The sequence below is a fragment of the Vipera ursinii genome (genome assembly GCF_947247035.1).
Source record: "Vipera ursinii genome assembly, chromosome: 2".
Taxonomy (NCBI): Eukaryota; Metazoa; Chordata; class Lepidosauria; order Squamata; family Viperidae; genus Vipera; species Vipera ursinii.
The window spans coordinates 170,269,510-170,293,334 of NC_139513.1; the positions used below are offsets into that span (position 1 = coordinate 170,269,510).

At 42.4% G+C, this 23,825-nt stretch overlaps 1 protein-coding gene across 1 annotated transcript; it reads left to right on the forward strand.

Annotated features, from left to right (window-relative positions):
• Positions 1-153: 153 nt before the first annotated feature.
• ITIH6 (inter-alpha-trypsin inhibitor heavy chain family member 6) lies at positions 154-22,850 on the forward strand (the record flags this gene model as incomplete). The annotated part of the gene is made up of 15 exons (XM_083351584.1): positions 154-333; positions 5,910-5,945; positions 8,700-8,854; positions 12,013-12,123; positions 12,330-12,577; positions 13,414-13,583; positions 14,026-14,142; positions 14,805-14,976; positions 15,422-17,194; positions 17,651-17,677; positions 19,568-19,597; positions 20,675-20,725; positions 20,825-20,938; positions 21,817-22,197; positions 22,615-22,850. The coding sequence occupies exons 1-15, from the start codon at positions 169-171 to the stop codon at positions 22,848-22,850; spliced, it is 3,786 nt and encodes a 1,261-aa protein (XP_083207710.1). The 5' UTR covers positions 154-168.
• Between the last annotated feature and the right edge of the window lie 975 nt (positions 22,851-23,825).

Genomic DNA, 23,825 nt, shown 5'->3' on the forward strand with positions numbered 1-23,825 from the left:
GATTTTGTTTTCATTTCATCGTAAGGAGTAGCAAGCGAAACTGGCCACCCTCCAGTGTTGAATGCATGGACAATCAAGGCTTGTATCAGGATGAATGCTACATTTATAGATCCTTTGAAAAAAAAAAGCCAAGAAGAAACCTGAGGTTCAAAAGTACGAAGGAAAGAGATGCCAAGGAGGCGTTCTCATCCGGAGTGCCTTCCACAAAGACGAAGCAAAACTTTCCTGACAGCCATGGACCAGCTCCGGAGATCTCTCTTCTTTCTCCTTCTGATTCTGGCACCTTTAAGCACTGTGGGTCATCCTCTTCCAATACAAGTACGGTCCGATGAGGTAAGTCCAGGCAAAGGGGTGAACAAATGTAAGCCCCAAGGGATACTTTGCTGTTGCTTTGCTGATTTTGTAGTATTTTCCCCCTACTTTTTTTTAAAAAAAATTTTTTTAACAAATGGAAATGGTGGAGGGAATAAGGTCACTGAAGGCAGCAATGCTCAGTGGTTCTTCAATCACCATGAAATACTGAGTTTTGCTCCTAACTTTGTAGACGGCAATGGAAATGAATGGCTGGAGAAAGGCAAAATCTAGCCATATTCTGCAACAACTTGCCAAGGATTCTACAGTAAACCATTGATGGAAAAATAGCAGGTGGATGCCTCTTTGCAGGACTCAGAGGGCAAAGCACAGAGAAAACATTTGAGTTACAGGGAACTCTTCATGAGCACAATGGAACTCTTCATGAGCCCCTCAACAGAGTGTTGGTAATTATGTACGATACAGAAATAATAAGAGCCTTTCCATTCGGCTGGATGAAGCGTTCTGAATTAATCCAAAACTTGCTTTTTCTCCAGCAGAAGCAAATAAATCCTTGACTTATTTAATAGGCTCAAAAACACGCCCCTTTTAATAAAGCCATTCCATAGTTTCAGAGATGTTTTCACTCCTGCTCTGTTTCTTCTGCTGGAAAGTCTTTCACTTGAGATCTATAGTCTGCCCAGGAATATTTCATGTGTGGTTACCCTCTAGGTAAGACATGGACTGTTGAAGATCTCGCCCGCTAACTTCAATGGAACAATACCAGCCATACAAGCAATCTATTATGCGCTGCTTGGACCATTCCTTATTAAACTGGATCATCATTGTTGCTAATAGAGCCCCAATTTTGCTAAGTTCAGGCAGTCACTGCTGTGATGGCTTGGTTCCCTTCCAGTCCATGGCAGCTGCAGCTCACTGCCATCCAGACTTTAAAAGAGCCAAATCCACAGCAGGTGCAGTCTGTGAATAGCAATATTTGGGACGTGTAAAATCATATGAACTGTAAAAAGGAAAGAATATTATGAAACAGAATAGCATAATTCTGGAAAAAAAGATTGTGCACTAATATTCTCCCATCTCACATCATTCACTAACTTGCTTTTCTGGAAAAAAAAGAAAGAAAGCCAAAATAAGGTTGAAGAAATTTGGGGGGTTTGACTTATTAGAGGGGATTTCATATTATTAATTAGAGGGTTAAAGGGAGAAGTTGAGATAAGGGAAATTCTGGTCATTAGATTTAAAATAATGATCTTATCTGTTTCATATTTAAAAATTAGACCTAAAAGGAAAAAAGAACATTAATTATTATGAATACATTTGATTTATTGATTAACCCAGGTAATATACATAATGGTTTTGATTTATTAAAGGAGATATTTTATTATTAAGTAGATGATTTAATATGGTGGGAAATAGTTAACTCTTAGGAAATAGAACAAGATTACATTCAAACAGATAAAATCTGTATTTTGGAATACACATTTATATTTTGTTATGAATAAATCTTGGTTACCTAAAGCCTGAAAATTATAAATATCAAAGGATAAATTAGAATATTGATGAGAAGCTAAAAATTGGGTAAAAATTAATAACAGGATATGGATTGTTTATGAAGATTGCATGTAAGTAAGATACATATTAGCTAAAACTTTATTGATAAATGTAATAATGATTTTACTGAGTTGATATAATAAGAACTGTACTAGCTTGAATACGAGATAATAAATGGAAAAGAAGAAATATCTGATGTTGTAACTTGATATTTGTACTAAAGATTTTGCTATCGAACTATTGATTAACCCAGTCACCATGTTTTTTAAATACTTAAATGTAAAATTGGCAAATTAATAAAATATTATTAAAAAATAACATTACTAGTCCTGAAAATCATACTCTATAAATTGGCAGACTGTAATCTGAAAGAACTAATATTTTTCTTTGTCTTTTCTAATTTTTCTCTTTTTAGAGGGATTAAATTATGGCTTTCCCAATTTCTAATTCACCATCTGTAAGTTCTTATGAACACATAATAAAAGCTGGACAGGAACAAAGTCATATCCAGTCTAGCATTCTGTATTTCACAAAGCCAGTGATATTCTGGCTGAAAAGCATAAAACATGGAAGCCCAACCAAGTTCCATTACTTTATAAGATTTTCTTTCCTTTTTATTTTGTAACAACAGACATGTTGTTCCATGTTCAGATTTAATTAAGGCTAGCAGACCTTGCTTGCAAAACTTTGGATGGCCACAAGATGTTAGTAAAGAGCTATAGCAACTTCTTTGATGCCATCTATAGTGATCTGGATTTTTGCATGACAATTATTCATCAGCCATTCTTTCAAAAGCTATTGGATAAGATGCTTCTGAACATGGTTAGGGCTGGGCAATTGCATTTTGGACAGCAAAGTTTAAAAATATGTCCTTCTCTCCAAGAAATAACAAAAAACAGGGGGGATTATTACTAGCATGCGGGAGGGAGGGAGGGAGGGAGGAAGGAAGGGACTTCCAGTTCACCGCGTGGCCGCCATGGACATGTGGAAGATGACTCTCGTCTCCCAGTTTCGTATCGCTGGTGGACCCTGAAAAGGGTCAAAAGTCTCCCCGTAGAGGTGACCAGCAAGGAGGGGCCATCTCTGGATCGCGGGAGAGTGGCAACTGTCCCGCTAGTCAGCGAATCCCTCTAAACTGGTGGACGAAAGGCTGACCATAGAGATATAGTCCACCACAAGGCTGCAGACAGCCGAAGTCACATCTACCATCTGGCATCTTTAAAGCAGCATGGAAAAGACTGGGTGAGATCTACCCCTCTTGTATCCTAATTACTTATTACCTGCATAAGCTGCTAAAGTATTTTCCCCCTGTGGTGAGGGAAGGGGGATTTTAGCCATCCCTCCAGAAATAGCGGCGATCAACTACCCAGGGGAGTTTAAAAACATTGAAAAAAAATACTTGGATCCTAAAAAAGGTAAAGGTAAAGGTTCCCCCGCACATGCGTGCTAGTCGTTTCCGACTCTAGGGGCCAGTGCTCACCTCCATTTCAAAGCCGAAGAGCCAGTGCTTGTCCGAGGACGTCTCCGTGGTCATGTGGCTGGCATGACTAGACGCCAAAGGCGCACGGAACGCTGTTACCTTCCCACCGTAGTGGTCCCTATTTTTCTACTTGCATTTTTACGTGCTTTCGAACTGCTAGGTTGGCAGAAGCTGGGACGAGTAACAGGCGCTCACTCTGTTATGCGGCACTCGGGATTCGACCCGCCAAACTGCCGATCTTCTGATCGACAAGCTCAGCGTCCTAACCCACTGAGCCACCGCATCCCTTACTAGGATCCTAAGTGGAACTCTATTTCCTAAAATTGGTGGATTATAAGAATTTTAATTTTCTATTTTTTATTTTTCTCTGATTTTTATTTCCTATTTTTACTGAAGATCTGGGGTTCCCCCCCCCTTTAAAATAGAAGAAAAAAACCTGAAAAGATCAAAATAACTCTGGGGTCACATCTGCTGGCTGAATTTGAGATTGTAACCTGTTATTATCCAAGAGAGACGTTGACAGCTTAGAAAAGAGATAAGATACATCCAACCTTGAAACACCAGCTGTAAGAAACTCAGCTTTGTTTTTCATTTAGTGGACTTTCTGACTGTAAGCCTTTAGTTTTATTATACTACAATGGAAGAAAAACAGGAATGGATTCTTTCTACAGAGGAACAAACTCATAGTATCTTAAAAGCAATTATTCAAACTCTCCTTATAGCCGGAGATGAAATAAGAAGCGGCAGGGAAAAACAAGAAAGCAGCCTGGGCAATTCAAACTCAAACTATAATTTCAACTGAAGAATCATCTATACAGAAGTCTACAGAAAAAGTGGAACAATTAAATGCTACAACAAAAGATTCAACTATTCAACAAATACTGATAATGGAAGATACAGAAAAGAAATTGATAATAGGAAAGGACTTTTCTTATAAATCAGAAGGAATCTGAAGATTCAAAAGAAAAAACAGATGAAAGAGAAGATAAATACTTTGAGACAACCATGTCCAGATGGAAAAACAAGGAGACAACCTGTTAGATCAGCTAAGTCCTCTTTAAAAAGTGGCAAGTGGATGGTCTTTTCAATGCCAAACAATAGCCACAACAACACAAGGAGAGATCTGCTTGATGACTTAAAAGCAAAGACATGGAAGATGATCTGGCAAAGAAAAAAAAAGCTAGAATAAGACTAAAAAGAAATTGGGTTTTGATTTACACATGAGATCTAAAGTAGAATATACACAAATAGATAAAACATGTATTCTGAACATAAGACATTGTAACGGTGTGAGATAAAGAAAATTTTGGTCATGCAAATTTAGAAGTACAAATATTAAAATAAGAATTTTATATTGTTTTACTAATTTGTTAAGGTAGATGATAAGAACCTGTAGATGTGTATCTTAAAGACTAGATTTTGTGAAGAATTGTGATAAAAGAATTGTGGATAACTAAAAATCTAGAAAAAATAAATATTAAATGTTAAATTTAAATATTAAGGGAAAATTAAAACTGGGAGAGGCCTATTAGGTCACAGGAAAAAAGAGGAAATAAGTGTGGAAATAAAAGTAATCTTGGCTACTAAATTGGAGATTTTAAGATACTTGAGAATTACTAGAAAATAAGAATATTACCTGGTATTATTAATTAGTTGAGGTAGACAGCGAAAAGCCAATATAGATAAGAAGTGTATTCAGAACTTTAGACTGTGGGGGAATCATGATAAAAATTGCGGTCATTTAAAATCAAGGAGAGAAGCAACCTAGAACTAAGGAGAAACTTCCTGACAATTAGAACAATTAACCAGTGGAACAACCTGCCTCCAGAAGCTGTGAATGCTCCAATACTGGAAGTTTTTAAGAAGAGACTGGGCAGCCATTTGTCCGAAATGGTATAGGGTTTCCTGCCTGAGCAGGGGGTTGGACTAGATGATCTCCAAGGTCCCTTCCAACTTTATTATTAATATTATTATTATTATTAAAATTTGGAAATGATAAAGAATAAACGTTAATTTTAAAATATTAATGGAAAATTAAAATTAAGAAAAATTTATTAGGTCATTGTCTAACTCTAAAAGATGGAATATTAAATTAATTAAGATTTACATAAATTGAAGATTATTGATGAATATTAGAAAGTTATTTGTTGTTTGATTGATAGAATAAGAACTGTGTTGGTTTGAATATGAGACAGTATAAATAAAGGGGGAAAGAGAGGGAATTAGTTGTTGTAAAATTTTGATATCTGTATTGATGATACTTAAATGTAATGGAATTATTGTACTCAGCTGCCATGTTACTTTTCAAATATGTTAATGCAATATTAGAAAATTAATTTAAAAAAATTTAAAAAAAGGAAGGAAGGATGGATCCTGGTTATGGTAAGACGTATCAAAAGAGAACTAAGAAGAAGAGAAACAGAAGGGCATGTATTACCACCTCTGGCCTCTGGAAATCACTCAGCAATATCCATCAGTAGGTCCACTCAGTTAGCAGGTCCTGACAATTTGGAATGTTTCAGTCATATTATGTGAAAGAAAATAACTATTCTGTTTTCTTCTGCAGAGGTCTAAACGTCAAGTGAAAGCTCTCCAAAGCGAGGTAGGCAATCTACTGATTTGCTAATTGATTTAGTAATGATTTTCCATTGTTGAAGGAAAAGTCTTCATCATGGTTCAGTCCAAGTCGGGAATAAACAACATGGCGACTGCTTTAGAAAGAAGGTTGCATTTTTTTTGAAGAGGAGAGCCAGACAGAAAGATGGTTCTGGAAGAAAAGAGAGAAAGCACACATGTAGTAGGGAGTGGTGGGTTTTCTTCTTGAGCCTTTTGTTTGGAGTTGTTCCTGTGGCATGAACTTTGACCTGAGTCTGAGTGTGCCTTTCTCGTATTCTGATGGTGGTGGGTTAATCCTATTATATCCCAAAGGTCATATCCTGCTTCCCAGGGGCTGATGGCTGATGACTGTTGGAATTTTTGGTGTGCGGAGTTGTTGATTCTAGGGATCTTTCTTCCTAATCCCAGTTTCCTGACTCCGGTCTTTCTGACAAGATTATCACATCTGCATTTCTGCAGACTTGTTTTCTGTTTGGGACAGAGAGACTCGGGGGGGGGGGGGAATTGGTTTCTGCCTTTAAAATCCTTTAGGGAAATATATTCTGCCTTTTAAATATTTCCAAAAATATTTCTTTCTCTGGGAGGGGCTGACTTCCCACACCATCACATTCTAATCTGGTAGGTAGGGTGGATTTTACTGCTGTTTCATCAAAACCTAGGGAGAGTTCTTTAGACTGTGCTTTGTGAGGGGAATAGAATTGGAGTATACCAGTGATATCATTCAACCACACATTTTTTCTCTTGAATATCAATTCATTAAAAACATGCCTAGGATATATATGCAGAATATATATCCCTGCTGCTCCCACAACATAATTAGTGAGCCACTAAACAGGTCAAATCACCTCCTTGGCAGTTTTGGCAACACCCAGAATCACACTAATTGGATAAACAAATATTATTTTGGGAATACAGGATACACTCTCCCCCAGGAACAGCCCAGCATTTCAGGAGGTCTCGTGCCATAGAACACAAGACTGCCTTCCATCTTATTTTTTCGGCCCAGGTTAGGCTGCTGGGCAGTAGGATATCTACAACTAATCAGATTTATAAGTTATGTTCTATGCTGCACAGCCTGGGCAGTGAGTTCTAAGAGAGAGAGAGAGAGACTTGCTTTTCCATCTATTCTTTCTCTAACTCTTTTTCTTGAAGGACTTTAACTGTGTGTATGTCCCACAATGCACAAACATTGCTGTCAATGTTAAACGTGTTGAGGGAGCAGAGCATGTGTGTGTGTGTCCCTTTGTTTAAGTGGATGTCTCAAGAGCATAAGAAAGAATGAAGAAAGATGGAAATCATTACAGTAATCTTTCCCTCCAGGTTTGTGAAGACTTAACTGCTGAATCTGGGAGTATCCAATTTTGAAAGCGAACTTATCATCAGTAGTCAATTCAGATATTAATCAGTCTGTTTTCCCCACCAATTATAGGTGCTTTCTTCATCCACACTACATGCATTTATTTATTAATAACATTTATATCGCTGCTCATTTTATATCAAATTCTGGGTGTCTTCCAATCAAGAATTAAAATAATGTCAGCAATAAAATGATATAAAAACCATATTAGAACTATTCACACCATAAACATTAAAAACAACAACCAAGTTAAGCTTCCAACATGAAGCCCATCATCCTATCCCAGCACCTGGGCTTCAGGGCTTTTCGGATGGCTAGATAAGCAGAGGCCTGCTCAGAAGGCAGAGTGTTCCATAGGGTAGAGATTGCTACAAAAAAGTCTTACGGAAGCTAGGAAGCTAGGACGAGTTCGTGTGTGAACTTCGGAATTTCAGTAGCATAAGTCACTGCTGCAGCTTAAGCAGTGCCTTCATGAGCTCTTGTAGCAGAAGAGTCCAGCTTATGCTTAGGGATAACTTGGCCCTTCCAGTTAAACTGGAGGCCCAGGTATCTCAATGAGTCAGTCCCCAGAGGGTGGATGGTATCATCCTTGCACTCGTAGGTGGTTGGGACGAGGGCCATGCACTTACGCTTACTCTCTTTGGCGATGGTGAGGCTGTGGTATTTCATCGCGTTCTGTCTGGTGGGAGGGAAATTTGTCCAGGATGTTTGTATTACCTGTCTTATAGAAATAGCTGCCCCCCCCACCACACACACTGAGGCTATCCCCTTCACCTACCTCCATGTAATGCTCCCCTAGGCTGGTCCTTGCTCTGTGGTACTAAGACCTATGCATGCATACCTTCCACCTTCCTGCCAATTCCATGGGGGAGAGAACCGTGCCCCCTCAGGCAATTTACAATTCATATGCCCTCACTGAGGAGGTAGCAGGAAAGAGATCTCCAAATCCCAAACCCTGATTGTGACTCACAAATGGTGCTGCCCAGTAAGGCAGAATATGTTGCACTGGTGGTCTCATTCGTGAGAGTCCCAGGGCTCTCTGTTTGCAATTTAAGAAATATTAATAGCCTGGCTTGCTAGCTTAAGGGGGCAAGGTTTTAAGGGAAGAGACCCAGAATTCCTATTTAATCTGGTAGGATGGGTAGATAGCCTTAGGGAAAGGTGATTCCACAGATAACCTGCTACTTCAGGATACTGCTGTATTCTGTGGAGTTGGGACTCTACATATAAACAAGCTGAGGGGCCTTCCCTGTTTGAATCATTCTTAAGAGTTGTTTCTGCAATTCTCCACCTAGTCTTCAAATGATTAAAGAGAATTCACTTAAGTTTCTTGCTGAAGGCTGAATGGAATGCTTGGACCATCTTTGTTGTTTTTCTCCTCAGCTCATAATTTCCAGCTTCTTTGTGCGCTCAACGATTGTGTCCCGCTATGTCTCCACACGAGTGCAGACTTCCATGAGCAACCCACATTCTGAGGCCAAAGAAGCCATCTTTGACTTGGATCTGCCCCGTTCTGCCTTCATCTCCAACTTTACCATGTGAGTCTAGGCCAGGGAAAGACATCTGCATATTTAATCAGAATAGAGCTGGATGGGACCTTGGATGTCTTCTAGTCCAGGCCCCTACTCAAGCAGGAGTCCCAATATTATTTTAGACAAGTGGCTGTCCAGTCTCTTCTTAAAAACCTCCAGTGATGAAGCACCCACAACATCTGGAGGCAAGCTGTTCCACTGATTGATTGTTCTCACTGTTAGGAAGTTTCTCCTTAATTCCAGGTTGCTTCTGTCCGTTGTTTCTTGTCTTGCCTTCTGGTGCTTTGAAGGGAGATGCTGTCGTCATCACTGTATGAAATAACAAAAACATTAGAGCAGTGGAAAGTATCTGCTTTGAAAACAGAAGGAGCCAGGTTTTACATTTAACTTTTCAAATTAAATTATCTGGTAAAAAATGATAGGGAAGACTCTTTGTTTGAATTACTTGACAACTTTTACTGTTCAGAAGAAGGCAATGCTATGTTCGATGAACAAGTAGTAAACCATCTTCATACGTTGAATAGACCCAGCCAAGGCCCATTCAGTGGACATTTTTATTAATGTTTTGTGCAGAACATAATCTGCAGGCAAAATAATCTCTATCACAATGGTGCATAGTTTGAATTCCTGCTGTTCTAGTGAATCCTGCATGTTCAGTGAGTTAGAATGAGGAATAAAACTATTATATTTGGATGTTTTTTTTTAAAAACCCCTCTGATAGATGGGAGTATCCTTTTGTGACCTAGTGATTATCCATAGTTGCAGCTCATGCATGGTAGTCCTAATAAGCAATCTCTTGCAAAGAATTATCAGCATTGCTAAAAATTAAAACAGGGGGGGGGGTGTAGGAGGAGCCATGACAGTTATAGCTGTATAAATAAGCAGTCAGTTGATTAGCAGATAGCAAGGCTTACTGTTCACAACAAGGTAACACGAGCAGTATTACCTATTGCCTTCTGCGGATGAAACAAGAATAAAACTTGGCAAGTTGAGCAGAAGCCGCCACCAAAGGGGTTTGTATGTGAATTAAAATGAAGCCCTACAACTGGGGCTGCTTGGGACCAGCCCTTTAAGCCTCCACCTGTGTAGTTGGCGGCTTATCTCTCCCTCTGGAAGAGCTAAGAGTTTATAATGCCATGCGACAATTGAACACATTAATTGCATGGCTAATTGGAGGGAAGAAATCAAAATCTGGTAGGTGTGGTGTTGTGTTCAAGGCCCCCAGCTCTCTTATACATGGGTGCAACTTCGCCGCATATAGAAAAGAGATGGGCTCCGATTACAACGCTGCATCTGCTATCTTGCCATTGTTGGTCTATTCCACTGGTAATACAGATAATTATTTACTTACAATCATTCATTTAGTGAACATTCAAAAAGGTTCAGTGGCACTGAAAAAGTGACCTATGACCGTTTTCACACAACAACCATGGCTGTGTCCCTAGGGCACAGGTCTGCAACCCGTGGCTCCAGAGCCGCATGTGGCTTTTTCAGCCGTCTCCTGCAGCTCCCAGTCCTCTGCCATGTGCAGTCCAAAAAAAAAAAAAAAGTGGGACTAAAAATGTTCAACCAATCAATTCAAATATGCAGGGTAGGTGCATATCTAGCCTTGGCTCCACTCTTCAGTCAAACCCTGTTCTGCGCATGCGCACATGTACACGCATGCGCACACATTTTTTTGTGGCTCCCAGTTTTTCCTTTTGTGAGGGAACCGGTTCTGAGTGGCTCTTTCACTGTTTCAGGTTGATGACCCCTGCCCTAGGGTCACATTATCGAAATTCGGATGCTTGGCAACAGGTTCGCATTCATGACGGTTGCAGCATCCCGGGGTCATGTGATCAGCTTTTGGGACCTGCTGACAAGCAAAGTCAATGGGGGAAACCAGATTCATGTAACTGGGTTACCGACGTGTCAATTGCAGTGGTTCACCTAACAACTGTCTCACTTAGCAACATAAATTTTGGACTTGAATGTGGTTGTAAGTCCAGGACTACCTACAGCGTAACATCACCACACCAGTATAAAAGGGCAGAGCTTGCATTGTAATGCCATGATGTGCCTGTCACCATTTAGCCTCACTGTACTTAGGAATGGATTCCTGTGAGCGGTATATACATTCTCTGTTGTAAATAGAGTATTTAAGACAACAATTCAAAATCATACAGAATCTGGAAGGAGCAGCGGATCCACATTCATGTGTAGATACAGGCAATGTATTTACTTAAGGTATACAAAGAACTGACAAAAAAGACGACTAAGTGCAACAACGGTTTTGGGTTTCCACCTGCTTTGTCTCACAACCAAAGAACACGCTGACGGCAGAAGCTGTTTGGTGCCATTTTTTCACTCTTCTGGGTACCCATTGCAGACATAGGCACAGCTTGTTCCTGAGGCTATGAAATGTTTGTTTTCCTTCACTACCATGGCAAGCAAACTAACCACAATGGATGGATTTGTAGCGGCAAGTGGGGGGAGGAGGGGGCTGCTAGGATTGGGCTACAAAATCCAGATAACTGCGAGGTGCTGAATACCATTTTTTGATCCAAAAATCCATACCCTTAATCCTAACATATGGGAAACTCAGTGTCATTTTTATTGCAAAGTAAAAAAAAAATCTCCTTAGCAGTTCATTTAAGCTCACAAATTTGGGCTGCTATTTGGGGAGAGGGAGGGTTAACCAGCATAAGTCTTCCCCATTATTGCAGATCCCAATCCATGTGACTGTTTTGTACAGACACCCACCTTTGTCTCATCATTATAAAAACATGTGCTCCAGCAATGCATTTGGGCTTTGCGGTTGAATCTTGAAGATATCCAGGAACATGCCGTGAAACTCATTTTCCCTGCTTCCAAAATAACCCTTCCTTGCCTTTGCTTCCTCTTCCAAGCTGAACTCTAAAATGGCATCAGCTCTCTGCTCTTTCAGCCACTATAGGCCAGAACTGATTCCGGAAGCTGAAAAATAGATGGCAGAGGGGGATATTTTTTTAAGAAACGGGAGCGAGCAGAGGCAGGAGACAATGGCAATGTGGGCATCCTACTTGTCATTATGATAAAAAAGCAGCAACTTTTTAAAATTATTTCCTGTGATGTTCTTCTGCTCAAGACCATAGCGGAGAGGAGATTTGATGGCAGATGTTTCTTGTTCTATTCTAATGTACTAGAACCGTGAATGAGAAGATCTATGTGGCTGAAGTGAAGGAAAAGCACCAAGCTAAGAAGATGTATGAGGAAGCCCGCAGGCAGGGAAGAACAGCAGCTCATGTTGGCACCAAGTAAGAACCTCCCAAAGAATTCGGCCTCTTCTTGTCTCAGAGCTTCCTCCAAAGATAGTCACCAGGATGGGGTGGAGGGAAAATTCTATGAACGTGTGATGAAGGTTGGAAGCTTTGTCACAGGCAGAGGGATGGCGTGGATTGGGTTGCTCTGCCAGCTGGCGAACGGCGTCATATACTGAACAACACATTTCACTATTTCCTAGGGATCGAGAAATAGAAAAATTCAGAGTATCCACCAGTGTGGAAGCAGGAGAAAAGGTGGCCTTTGAGCTGACCTATGAGGAATTGCTTCAGCGACATTTGGGGAAGTATCAGCATGCTATCAGCATCCGTCCCCAACAGGTGGTGAGGAACCTCACAGTGGAAGTGAGCATCTCTGAGAGAACTGGCATCGACCATGTCCAAGTCTTGCCCCTCCGCACAAGTCGACTGATGACCAATACTCTTCAAGGTATGGGTTCATCCTTCTCCTGTCTCAGCTCTCAGATAAGTGGAGTCGCGATCCAGCATCACAAAGAAATACACTTGCGTTTCAACTTCAAAGATCAGCAAAGTTTCACAATAGGTGCTCCTTCAAAAGCTAAACAGCTTTGGACCTGGACCATCAGGAAAATCCCAGGCTTATGGGCTAAACTAAGAAAAGTTATATATATATATATATATATATATATATATATATATATATATATATATATATATATATATATATATATATATATATATATATATTTACATGAGATTGTCCATGTTGTCATCAGAAGTTGAACACGCTCATGGGAGTGAGACATTAGCTTAAGGTTTCAGTGACTCTGCTGTGACTCAATGCAATCCCTCCTCACAAACCTGCCTAGGTTTAGATAGAGATCTGACTACCTACCAGCTTGCAAATCCTCCTCACCATGATAACTGTAGCATTCACTTTAATTACATTTGAACCTGATCTAAGTTGCTTAAACTTTTACTTCCCCTTAGCCACATTTGGAAGGATTTCAAAAAATAAACAGGCATCCCTGTTTACGTTCTGCTCAAGGGCCATGAGGAAGTGTCTGTAATCCTGGGTGCATCCTATCCATTCCAAGACTTGGGGAACCATCCACACATACCTATGTCTTGCTTAACTTCTTGATTTAGGGAGTAGCTGTAGAAGGTGTGAAGTGACTTGAGTGAAAAGCCTTGGCGTGAAATTAAACCAAGGCAGGCCAAGTCACCTCTGCATTAATGAATTCCTGCATATCTGAGGCAACCCTTCCCCCCCCCGCTGATAAATCTGCTGATCTATCTTCTCAGGTGAAGCTGATATGCCACCATCAACTCGAGTGGAGAAAGGACGGCACTGTGCTTGGATTGTCTTCACCCCAACCCCTCAAGAACAGGAAGCCTTCTCCAGCTCAGGGATCATCGGTGATTTTGTGGTGCAGTATGACGTGGCCATGCCGGATGTTGCAGGAGACGTACAGGTTAGGCAGGAGAAAGGGGTTACATGAGCATATAATAAATGGAAAATTGTATAACTGTATAATAAATAGAATAAAAGGAACACTCTGGGTATCAAGATTGTCTTAAAAAGTGGAAGCAAGATAGGATGACAATCCAAGAAGAGTGTTGCGGGAACGTACAGTAAGAACTGCCCTACTGGAGCAAACTCTGCATCCATTTAGGCCAATGTTCCACAGTCAGGTATCCCTGGAAGCTCAGAGGTAGGCAGAATAAAGTTCTTTTCCAATAAAATCTATAGAAAATAGGCAAACACATCATCTCTGTATAAATCTGGGTGGAGAGCTGAGAGCCATATGTAGATTTTGAAACTCTCTTTTCGGCTCCTGTCCACGGCCACTCCATCAGCAAGGACATCTTCCCCATCATTTCTACAATTTGATTCCTTTTTTCATTCTCTTTCAGATCTATAGCGGCTACTTTATTCACTACTTTGCCCCAAGGGGGATGCCCCTTGTGCAGAAGGATGTGGTCTTTGTTATTGACATCAGTGGCTCCATGTATGGCACCAAGCTGAAACAGGTGAGCAGCCCCAAGTTGCAGAAGTGAAGGCCCAGAGGCTGATAGATGAAGGATGGGGAGGGAATAGAGAGAGGATTAAGAAAGAGGGAGCGTGATCCGAGTGGTCTTCAAGTCACAGCCAGTTGCTCAGCGACCAATCAGACTTGAATGACACTGCCCATGGCAGGGGAAAGATTGTATCTTGACATGTAAGAGAAGTAAATGGTGAAGAGAATGAATTAAGAAATGAAATGAAAAAAGCAAAAGAAAACTAGATATATTACATGTTTTCTAAATCTAGGAGCAAGAAAAAGGAGCTGAATGAACGTGGTCTGATCTTATAAAGGGCAGGTAGATAAAGGAGAATATTTGTAGCTGGGGTTTGAAATGAAGGGTCCTTGGTGCTCTCTGAGCTTGCTTCTTGCAGATGTTTCATTACCCAAACTAGGCAATATCATCACTGTTAGTCCTGCTTAGGAAGCTTAGATAACTATGTTGCTGTATTTTACATTTATTGTAAAATAATAGCATTTCATTTGTAAACACCTAAATTAAAATGACTGGAGAATGCACATTTTAGTTTGCTCAGTACTAATGTTGGGCATCCGTTGATCTGATTCAAAGGACAGATTTCTGCTAATAAGGTCATACAACTCCCACCACTAATTTCCTTGGTTTTACAGATCAAGAAAGCTATGCACGTCATACTAAGTGATCTTCACCAAGACGACCATTTCAACATTGTTACTTTTTCTGACACAGTGAATGTGTGGAAGCCAAGTCAATCCATCCAAGCTACTTCCCAAAATATCCGGAAGGCCAAAGATTATGTCAGCAAAATGGAAGCAGATGGATGTAAGTGTTGGCCTGGAGAATGGTGGGAGACAGGTCAGGAGAGAGACATAGCTAGAAGGCATCCTAAAAATAATGGCAAGAAGAGCCCAAAATCAAATTTTTATAACCTCGAGTCCATAATTAAAGGTTGCTGCTAAAAATCCTTTTCTAAAGTTTGATTGTTCTCCTGGAAGATCAGACCCAGGAACTCCTGTTTATAGCTATCTGGATCAATTCTTGCATTTAGCCTTGGGAGGCTGAGGGTGGGGGGCGAGGAGACCTGTGTGTGTGTAGATATTGCTAACCTTGCTGTAGGCCAGGCCTATCAGCCTGATCAATAAGAGACTGCCTGACAGTTGCAGTTCAAAAGCAGCTGAAGAAAGTGAGGAAGTTCCCATCCTGATGTGGCCAAAACTTTTTCTTCCGCGGTGTCTTTGTTTCTGAGTCTCTCATTTCCTACTCTTAGGGACTGACATCAATGCAGCGTTGCTTGCAGCTGCCTCCATCTTCAATCGGAGTTCTTCAGCGGATGGAAAGGTGGAGAAGGAGCCAAGAATCCCACTGATCATCTTCCTGACCGACGGTGAACCCACTTCAGGAGTAACAGCCGGTAGTCGCATTCTGACCAATGCTCAGCAGGCTCTTAAGGGCACCATCTCACTCTTTGGTCTGGCCTTTGGAGACGATGCTGATTATGGACTGCTGAGACGACTCTCGCTAGAGAACCGTGGGGTGGCCCGGCGTATCTATGAGGATGCTGATGCTACTTTGCAGCTCAAGGGTTTCTATGATGAAATTGCCAGCCCTCTGCTGTACGATGTGGAGCTTTCCTATCTTGACGGGGTTGCAGGCGGCCTCACGCAGAAGCTCTTCCCCAACTATTTTCAGGGTTCTGAGCTTGTTGTGGCTGGCCGATTGAAGCCAGGAGCAACAAAACTGCAGGTGCGCACGACAGGGCAAGGCCAGGAAGGCCCGTTGAACCTGGAAAACGACATTTCAACCAATACCACTGAAGCTGCTGCATTTGGCTGCCTTGGCGAGATCAACAAGATCGGTCATTTTGTACAAAGGCTCTGGGCCTACTTCACCATTCAAGACCTGCTACTAGCCCGGTTCCGAGCCAATGACACTGCTGCCCGGCGTCTCCTGACAGAAAAAGCTACCAATTTGTCAATCAAATACAACTTTGTCACTCCTGTCACCTCCTTGGTAGTGGTGAGGCCAGAAGAAGCCAGAGACAGAAAACAGCCTGTGAAAACCACAGTTCCTCCAGGGGTGACTAGAGCACCAAAAGCCTCTCCTCAAGCATTGGCTGTATCTGTTTTGCCAAGACTTTCTAAGGCAGCTAAATGTGTTCTTGGAGTTACTGATGCTCCTGCAATAACAAAAGCTTTCAAGGAAAAGATGGCGACAGGAACTGTTCCAGTGACAGCACCTAGGCTCTTTAAAGCAGCCAGAGCCACATCTTCACCTGTTAGCACTATGTCCACCACCATCACTCCACCTGTCTATCCCACCATAATACCTACTGCCACCGGCCACCCCAAATCAGCCAAAGTCACAACAATTCTGGGGAGAACGACCATCTCTTGGACTCACATAGCGAGCCATAGATCTACTAAACCCCCAAGAACTACCACCACTCTTAAGTCAACCAGGTCACCTGTAACTCTCCCCAAGACCAGTCCCACCAGAGCAGCAAGACTCAAACTCACTGTTCAGCCACACCCTGCACTGGAGACTAGAGGAACAGCCATGACAAAGGTTATGGCAGGGGTCCCAAACACTGTGGTCAGGGCACCCACTGCTTTGTACCGTTCTGCCAGCCCAAAGAGGCTGGAGAACAACTCCAGTCATTGGGAACAGCCCAAGATGACCCCATGGCCAGTCACTCAGTACTACCCATATAGCAAGTGGCAAGCGAGTACTGCCAGGATGGAGACAGGGAAACTTCCCAGGAGCAAGACAAACACCAAGGATGGGGTAACCTCAAAGTTGCACATTGATAGGCCCCAGGAGAAAAGCACAGTCTCTTGGGCCACATCCTTCACCACTCAGGCAGCAGAATTAGAAGGAGCCAGTCCAGTTCCTGGCACCTCCACACTTGCCTCTGACATCAGCCTCCTCCTGTTACCTGGGGAGTCTGAGTTACACTCAACCACCATCCAGAATACAGAATATGTGGAGTCCTTGAACCCTCCGGCTTTATATAGCTTTTTGGTACCCAACGGACTTGAAGGTAGGTGCAAGAAACCAGGGGCAGTGTTGGGGTTTGGGCCCTTTTCCTCTTAGGCCACATACATGCCCACCTCTCTCTTCATTTACATCTGAAGAGAGAGAGGTTTAACTGCATGGGGTTTTAGGCCATCTCTGTCGTTGCTGATGATGATCTCCCAAGGAGGAGAGACCTGCAACAAGGATGAATTGTGCCTAGTAGATTAAGAACTCATCTTGTTTATTAATGCATAATTTTCACGAATCTCCAGTTCTGCTAGCTATGTGGAGGAGCCTAATTCATGCCTCCTTTTACTCCTGTTGTGGTATTCTAGCCCTGCCTCCTTATTCCCAAGATCAGCTGCCCTCTCCCCTCTCTCCCCATTACTCTGTGTATCTCATGCCCAGCCATGCATATAATGCTCTGGAATTGCTCTAGATCCTCTTTGATGATTCTATGCGTTTTTGTTTCTCTCCTCAGAAAACTTGGATTATGGAGACTATCTAGGTAATTCTTCCATCACAGAGACTGACTTCGGGGACATGGCCTAGTGAGCTCATTCTATTTCCTATTTTTAAAGACCTTCCCAGATGTTCATCTTGGAGAGCACATTTATTAAGCCCACTTTAAACCACACATAGGCTGCAATGTCGGAATGCGTTCCAGTTCAGATTTCTGACTTATTCTATTCCCTTCTCCTATGGTTTATCATTTCCTTCATGGCACTGAGTAGTCATAAAATGATTAGAAGTGGTCTACGGTATTACTTCCGGCCACATTCTTAACTGTGTGATATTATAGTGTGTCTCTTCCTTAGAATGTTTTCTTTTTCTCTCCCAAAGACTTTATTTCTGCAGCCTGGGATTCCCCTTAGCCTACTGATCCCAATCATGTGTGTATGTGAAGCCAATTTAGGTACACATCCAGAGAATGTGTTTTCTTTAACAAAGAAACCATCACTGACCATTCCATATTCTTAAGGGGTGGAATGCCTGATTGTTCAAACACTCTTTGCACAAAAGAACAAAGAACAAACAAATAGCTGAAAACAAATGACACATAAGGACATGGATTTGCATAAAATATACATAAAGGTAAAGGTAAAGGTTCCCCCGCACATGCATGCTAGTCGTTTCCGACTCTAGGGGCCGGTGCTCATCTCCGTTTCAAAGCCGAAGAGCCAGCGCTTGTCCGAGGACGTCTCCGTGGTCATGTGGCCGGCATGACTAGACGCCAAAGGCGCACGGAACGCTGTTACCTTCCCACTGTAGTGGTCCCTATTTTTCTACTTGCATTTTTACGTGCTTTCGAACTGCTAGGTTGGCAGAAGCTGGGACGAGTAACAGGCGCTCACTCTGTATATGTAGGCATGGAAATATTAATATTCTTACTGTGTAAAATAGAAATTCATCTCTCTGTATTTTTACATCAGGCATAAACTGTTAGTTCTTCTAAGAGAACAGAAGTTGGAAACTGAATTTACACAAAACCTGGATTCTCTACACCCAATTTCTGATCAGTCACAACTCCCAGCAGCCTTACTCAGCCTGGCCAGTGCTTCCATCTGGTGACATTATCAACCCCTGGAGTGCCAAACTCTGGGTACCCAGGTTTAAAGATATTCCCTTTCCTTCAAAGCCTTTCATTTCTTCTTCTTTCAAGATGGATGGGCCTGAATGCTCCTCCCATTCTTTGTCTGGATAAAGCACTTTATGGAGGACAAGGCATCTTAACACTCACTGCAGAGAGGAGACGAGAATGTGCCCCAATATTTTCATTGCAAAGCGATGGGAAAAAATTCCAGGAAGGGATTAAGGCCCTGAAGTCCAAGTGTGGCTGACTCACAAGCTGCATCCAGTCCATAAGTCAAGAGGGTTTCCTCTTTTTAATTAAGTCTTGGAAAATAGAAACTCTGTGTCCTTTATAAAGTAAAACTCATGGCCATTGAAGATGGGGGATTGGGTGTATTGGCAACCCTGATCAAACTATGGCTTTGTTAGTAAATATGGGATAGAATTGAGATGGACCGTACTGTAGTAGTATATGCTGAGGAGGATGCATGTTTTCTTTGCTAGCAGCTATTGCTACAAAACTCTACAGTTGCTCATGATAAAGTGAAAACAAGGCATACGTTGCTAATTCTTTAAACAGAATAAAGCTTAACATTCAGAGCAACTAGAATTTGTGGTCTGGCCAATGAGAGTTGGTCTCTTTTGAAGAGCACCCTGAATAAGTAAGCACTACCTCCGTGTCAGTGACTCTCTGCAGTTAAATGGCTCAAATATCTGCAATGAGGTAGGGAAAGAAAGTCGGGGTGGTGAGGGGCAGTGCAGGATTACTTCGGAGAGAGACTTGTGAGTATGGAAATACTCTGAAAATTAACTCTTTTTTCCGCAGATTTTTTGGAAGAATCGGACACTGAATCAGGTACAATTAGCACTTGTCAAACAATTCCCCGGTGGGTGAACTGAGGAAGGTTTGTGCTTCTGGAAGCATGAAGGAAGGGAAGAGATGCAGAGCATGGCTCCCAGAATATTTCCTTTCTCCATTACCTGGAGCGATGAATTTTTATGTCTTTCCTCATGTGCTCCTCTAGGACGGTGTCTGTACTGGGAAGCCAAGTATATGTTTTTAATCTGAATCACATGACCAGGACGAGGGGGCTCAGAATAGAGCAGTCAGCCTCATTCCAATCCATTGCCCACCCTTTCTCCTACAGGGATGCACTGGAGAAAAATGTCGGGATTTTGGGGTGATGGTGGTGGTGGTGGGCTGTCCTCAGCCAGATCCAGCTCAGTTTTCAGGTTGATAATTATTATGTTAGCTTCTCCCCTCAAGCCAATTTTGATCCCATTCTGTCCAGTTCTCAGAAAGTTATCCTGTTAATGGGCTGCATAAGAAATTACATAATTTCTTTCCAACACGCTAGACTAGGGGGAAAAAAAATGAAAAGTCATATCCTATAAGTAAATGCGTATTAGTGCATAATCGGTGGAACGACTTGCCTCCAGAAGTTGTGGGTGCTTCAACACTGGATGTTTTTAAGAAGAGATTAGACAACCATTTGTCTGAAATGGTATAGGGCAGGGGTAGGCAACCTTGGCTCTTTTATGACTCGTGGGCTTCAACTCCCAGAATTCCTGAGCCAGCTATGCTGGCTCAGGAATTCTGGGAGTTGAAGTCCACGAGTCATAAAAGAGCCAAGGTTGCCTACCCCTGGTATAGGGTCTTCTGCTCGAGCAGGGGGTTGGACTAGATAGAAGATCTCCAAGGTCCCTTCCTACTCTTGTTATTCTGTTATTATTTTTTGTGTCCCTCTCCCTAGTCTCTGTTAAAACTTCATTGGATAAGTTTTCAACAGATACAGCATAGGGGGAGGTAGAAGAGATTGAAACGGAGACTGAATTGAGAGCGATTGGTGGGTAATGGAGTGAGACGTGGTGTACACATAAAGTGAAGTATTTCAGGAATGCTCAGTGGATTTCACCTTTATCTCTTTTTCAGACTCCCTGGGAGCGTCGCCCAAATCTGGCCTCTTCACTTTCTCCTCTTGGGGTAACAACCCATTCCTAGCTACGAAGAATTCAAAGCCCCCCCCCTTTTTTTTTTTTAAAAAAGTCTTGTTAATGGATACCCTTTGCTTCTTCCTCGCAGTGGACGGAGACCCTCACTTTGTAATAAAGTTGCCACATTCACTGGGGAATCTGTGCTTCACCCTGGATGGACGCTCAGGAGATATCCTCCAGCTGGTGAGCGACCCTGCCACAGGTAAGAGCTGTGATTAGAGCCTGACCCGGGCAATCCCAGGGGGCTAAAGGTGATGACGGGTGGGACCGTAAACTTGTTTTGAGGAACAAGATCTGATAATAATAATAATAATAATAATAATAATAATAATAATAATAATAATAATAATAATAATAATAATAATAATAATAATAATAATAATATAAAGTTGGAAGGGACCTTGGAGGTCATCTAGTCCAACCCCCTGCTCAGGCAGGAAACCCTATACCATTTCAGGCAAATGGCTGTCCAGTCTCTTCTTAAAAACTTCTAGTGTTGGAACATTCACAGCTTCTGGAGGCAGGTTGTTCCACTGGTTAATTGTTCTAACTGTCAGGAAGTTTCTCCTTAGTTCTAGGTTGCTTCTCTCCTTGACTAGTTTCCATCCGTTGCTTCTTGTCCTGCTTTCAGGTGCTTTGGAGAATAGCTTGACTCCCTCTTCTTTGTGGCAGCCCCTGAGATATTGGAACACTGCTATCATGTCACCCCTCACCCTTCTCTTCATTAAACTACACATACTCAATTCCAGCAACCGTTCCCTATATGTTTTAGCCTCCAGTCCCCTAATCATCTTTGTTGCTCTTCTCTGTACCCTTTCTAGAGTCTCGACATCTTTTTTACATCATGGTGACCAAAACTGGATGCAGTATTCCAGGTGTGGCCTTACCAAAGCATTGTAAAGTGACCATTATCGAGTTAAATAATGGCCATTGGGTTGAAGGCCCCTATGGGAGAAAAAAAGACAGGAGAGGCAGAAGACTGGAGTGGGTGGAAGAACAGCAATTGTGGATCTGCTCCCATTCTGTCGAGGAGCCAAGTGGGGAAGGAAGAGACTGATGGTTGCCTTTCTTTGCCTTCAGGTTTGTCTGTTAATGGGCACCTAATGGGAGCCCCTTCAAGGCCAGGCCACGAAGAACGTCCCCGCACCTATTTGGATGTCATCACCATAGTAGTGGAACACCCACATAACAGCTACGTGGTTAACATAACCCAGAAGGGTGTGACACTATACGGCGAAGAAGTGTTGGTCTTGCCCTTAACTCAGCGGACCACAATCAATAAGGCCCCTCTGGCCATTTCTGTGTGGCCCGAGGCCAATATCACTGTCCAGATTGGGTCCACGGTTGAATTTCTTGTTCTGCTGCATCACTATAGCCATCCCACAGTCCTGCAGTTGGATCATCTTGGCTTCTATATTGTGAAGGGCCAAGGCCTGTCAGCATCAGCAGGTGGCTTGCTAGGTAAGCTGTTTTATGAAGAGGGTCACTATCACGTCTTCTCGTTCCCAGCCTTCATCTATTTAAGTTCTGCCTTGAGTTCCCTCCTTGCCACCTTCCAGAGTAGTGTAAATGTAATGTTTGCTTAAGGATCACACAAGTAATTCTGAAAAAAAAGGGGGGGGGAAAAGATGCCAGCTGGTCCTACATATTAAAAATACAGGGTGTGCTTCATTTCCCTGTGAAAGCTGGCAACTCACTGATGCTATACATAACTATAATGATATGCTGGCTGGGAACTCTGGGCGCTATAGTCTTAATAAATCTCGAGATCTCGTGTCTTAGAAAGTGCAAATAAAAGACCAAACGACCTGCAACTCCTGTGTTAAAGTAATGCAGGTAGGTAGATAGTTCTTGCAATGCCAATTTTCTCTTTCCCAGGCCGGTTCCAGAATAGCAACATCAGCCTTTCCCCAGATCCATCTCAAGGGGGCAAAGTTGCCTGGGTGAAAAGCGAAGCGAAGCAAGTACTAGTCTCTGAAGTCTCCAAAGTGCTGAAGGATTCAACCCAGAGGGCTCACGAAGCCAAGTGCTGGCTGGTGAAGCGCAAGGATGTGGAAGAGTTGCTGGGAGCCTCCTACGGCTCCTACCTTGCCTCCAACCTGTTGGAAATATGAGCTGCCCTCTTCCATTCTCTGCTTAGAAAAGGTGGAGCAGCCGGTTTACCAGAATACAGGACCATTTTCCGGTTTCTCCCTTCACCCATCATCTCCTTCTGGACCTTTGCAGCGGGTCCTTGGAAATGGAAGAGACATCAGACTATAATAAGAGAGAAACTGATTTCTCACTATGCTGTAGGCCCAATCTATCCCCATGCCGTATCATGCTGATATAATGCAGAAAACGACATTGTGCTTAGCTGCAAATATGTCTTCTGAGCAGCAGATGGAGGGATCTGATGTGTTTATTCTTTTTCTCTCTGCAAAAAGTTAGAGATCCTTACGTTGACACTTCGGAATTAGCACAACAGACACCCCCACCCCCCCTCAAAGTTCACAGCCTTAATTGGAATTGTTAAGAACAAAGACAGGATGAGGCTTTCTGTGGGCCTCAAATGCTGGACTGAGAGTTGTGTGGGATCCACTCCAATCCCTCCATATTGTCCTCGTCTAGCCATGCAGGCAAGGCCAATGTGCCCTTTTCAATCAGTTGAGAAATATATACCAACCACAAGTGCCACACTCCAGTATTTCAGTTCAAATCAAATTGACCCAAGGTGTGAAACTGCTGCTCAAAGGCACAACAGAAGGGCAACGGCTGAGGCATCTGGCTTGCTGGGTCACGAAAGAAAAAGCAGAAGCCCTGAAAATTTCTTCCAATAGCAGGAAACACAGAGATGCTACGAGGCATCGATCAGTTTTGAGAGCCTTTTTTTTTTAACCTGGCTTAGTATGTTCTGGACATGTTTTGGTTATTCAACAATCCAGCTGACGCCATGTTAGCCTTTCCCTTTGGAGTGCTTTGGCTTTGGACAGGTGGACAACAGTATGAAGAGTGAGCACTCACCGTCTTCCTTGTGGCAGATTTTCCTGAACACAAAACACCCTGCGGAAAGACTTCCCATCATCAATAGAGAAAAATTACCAGCTTGC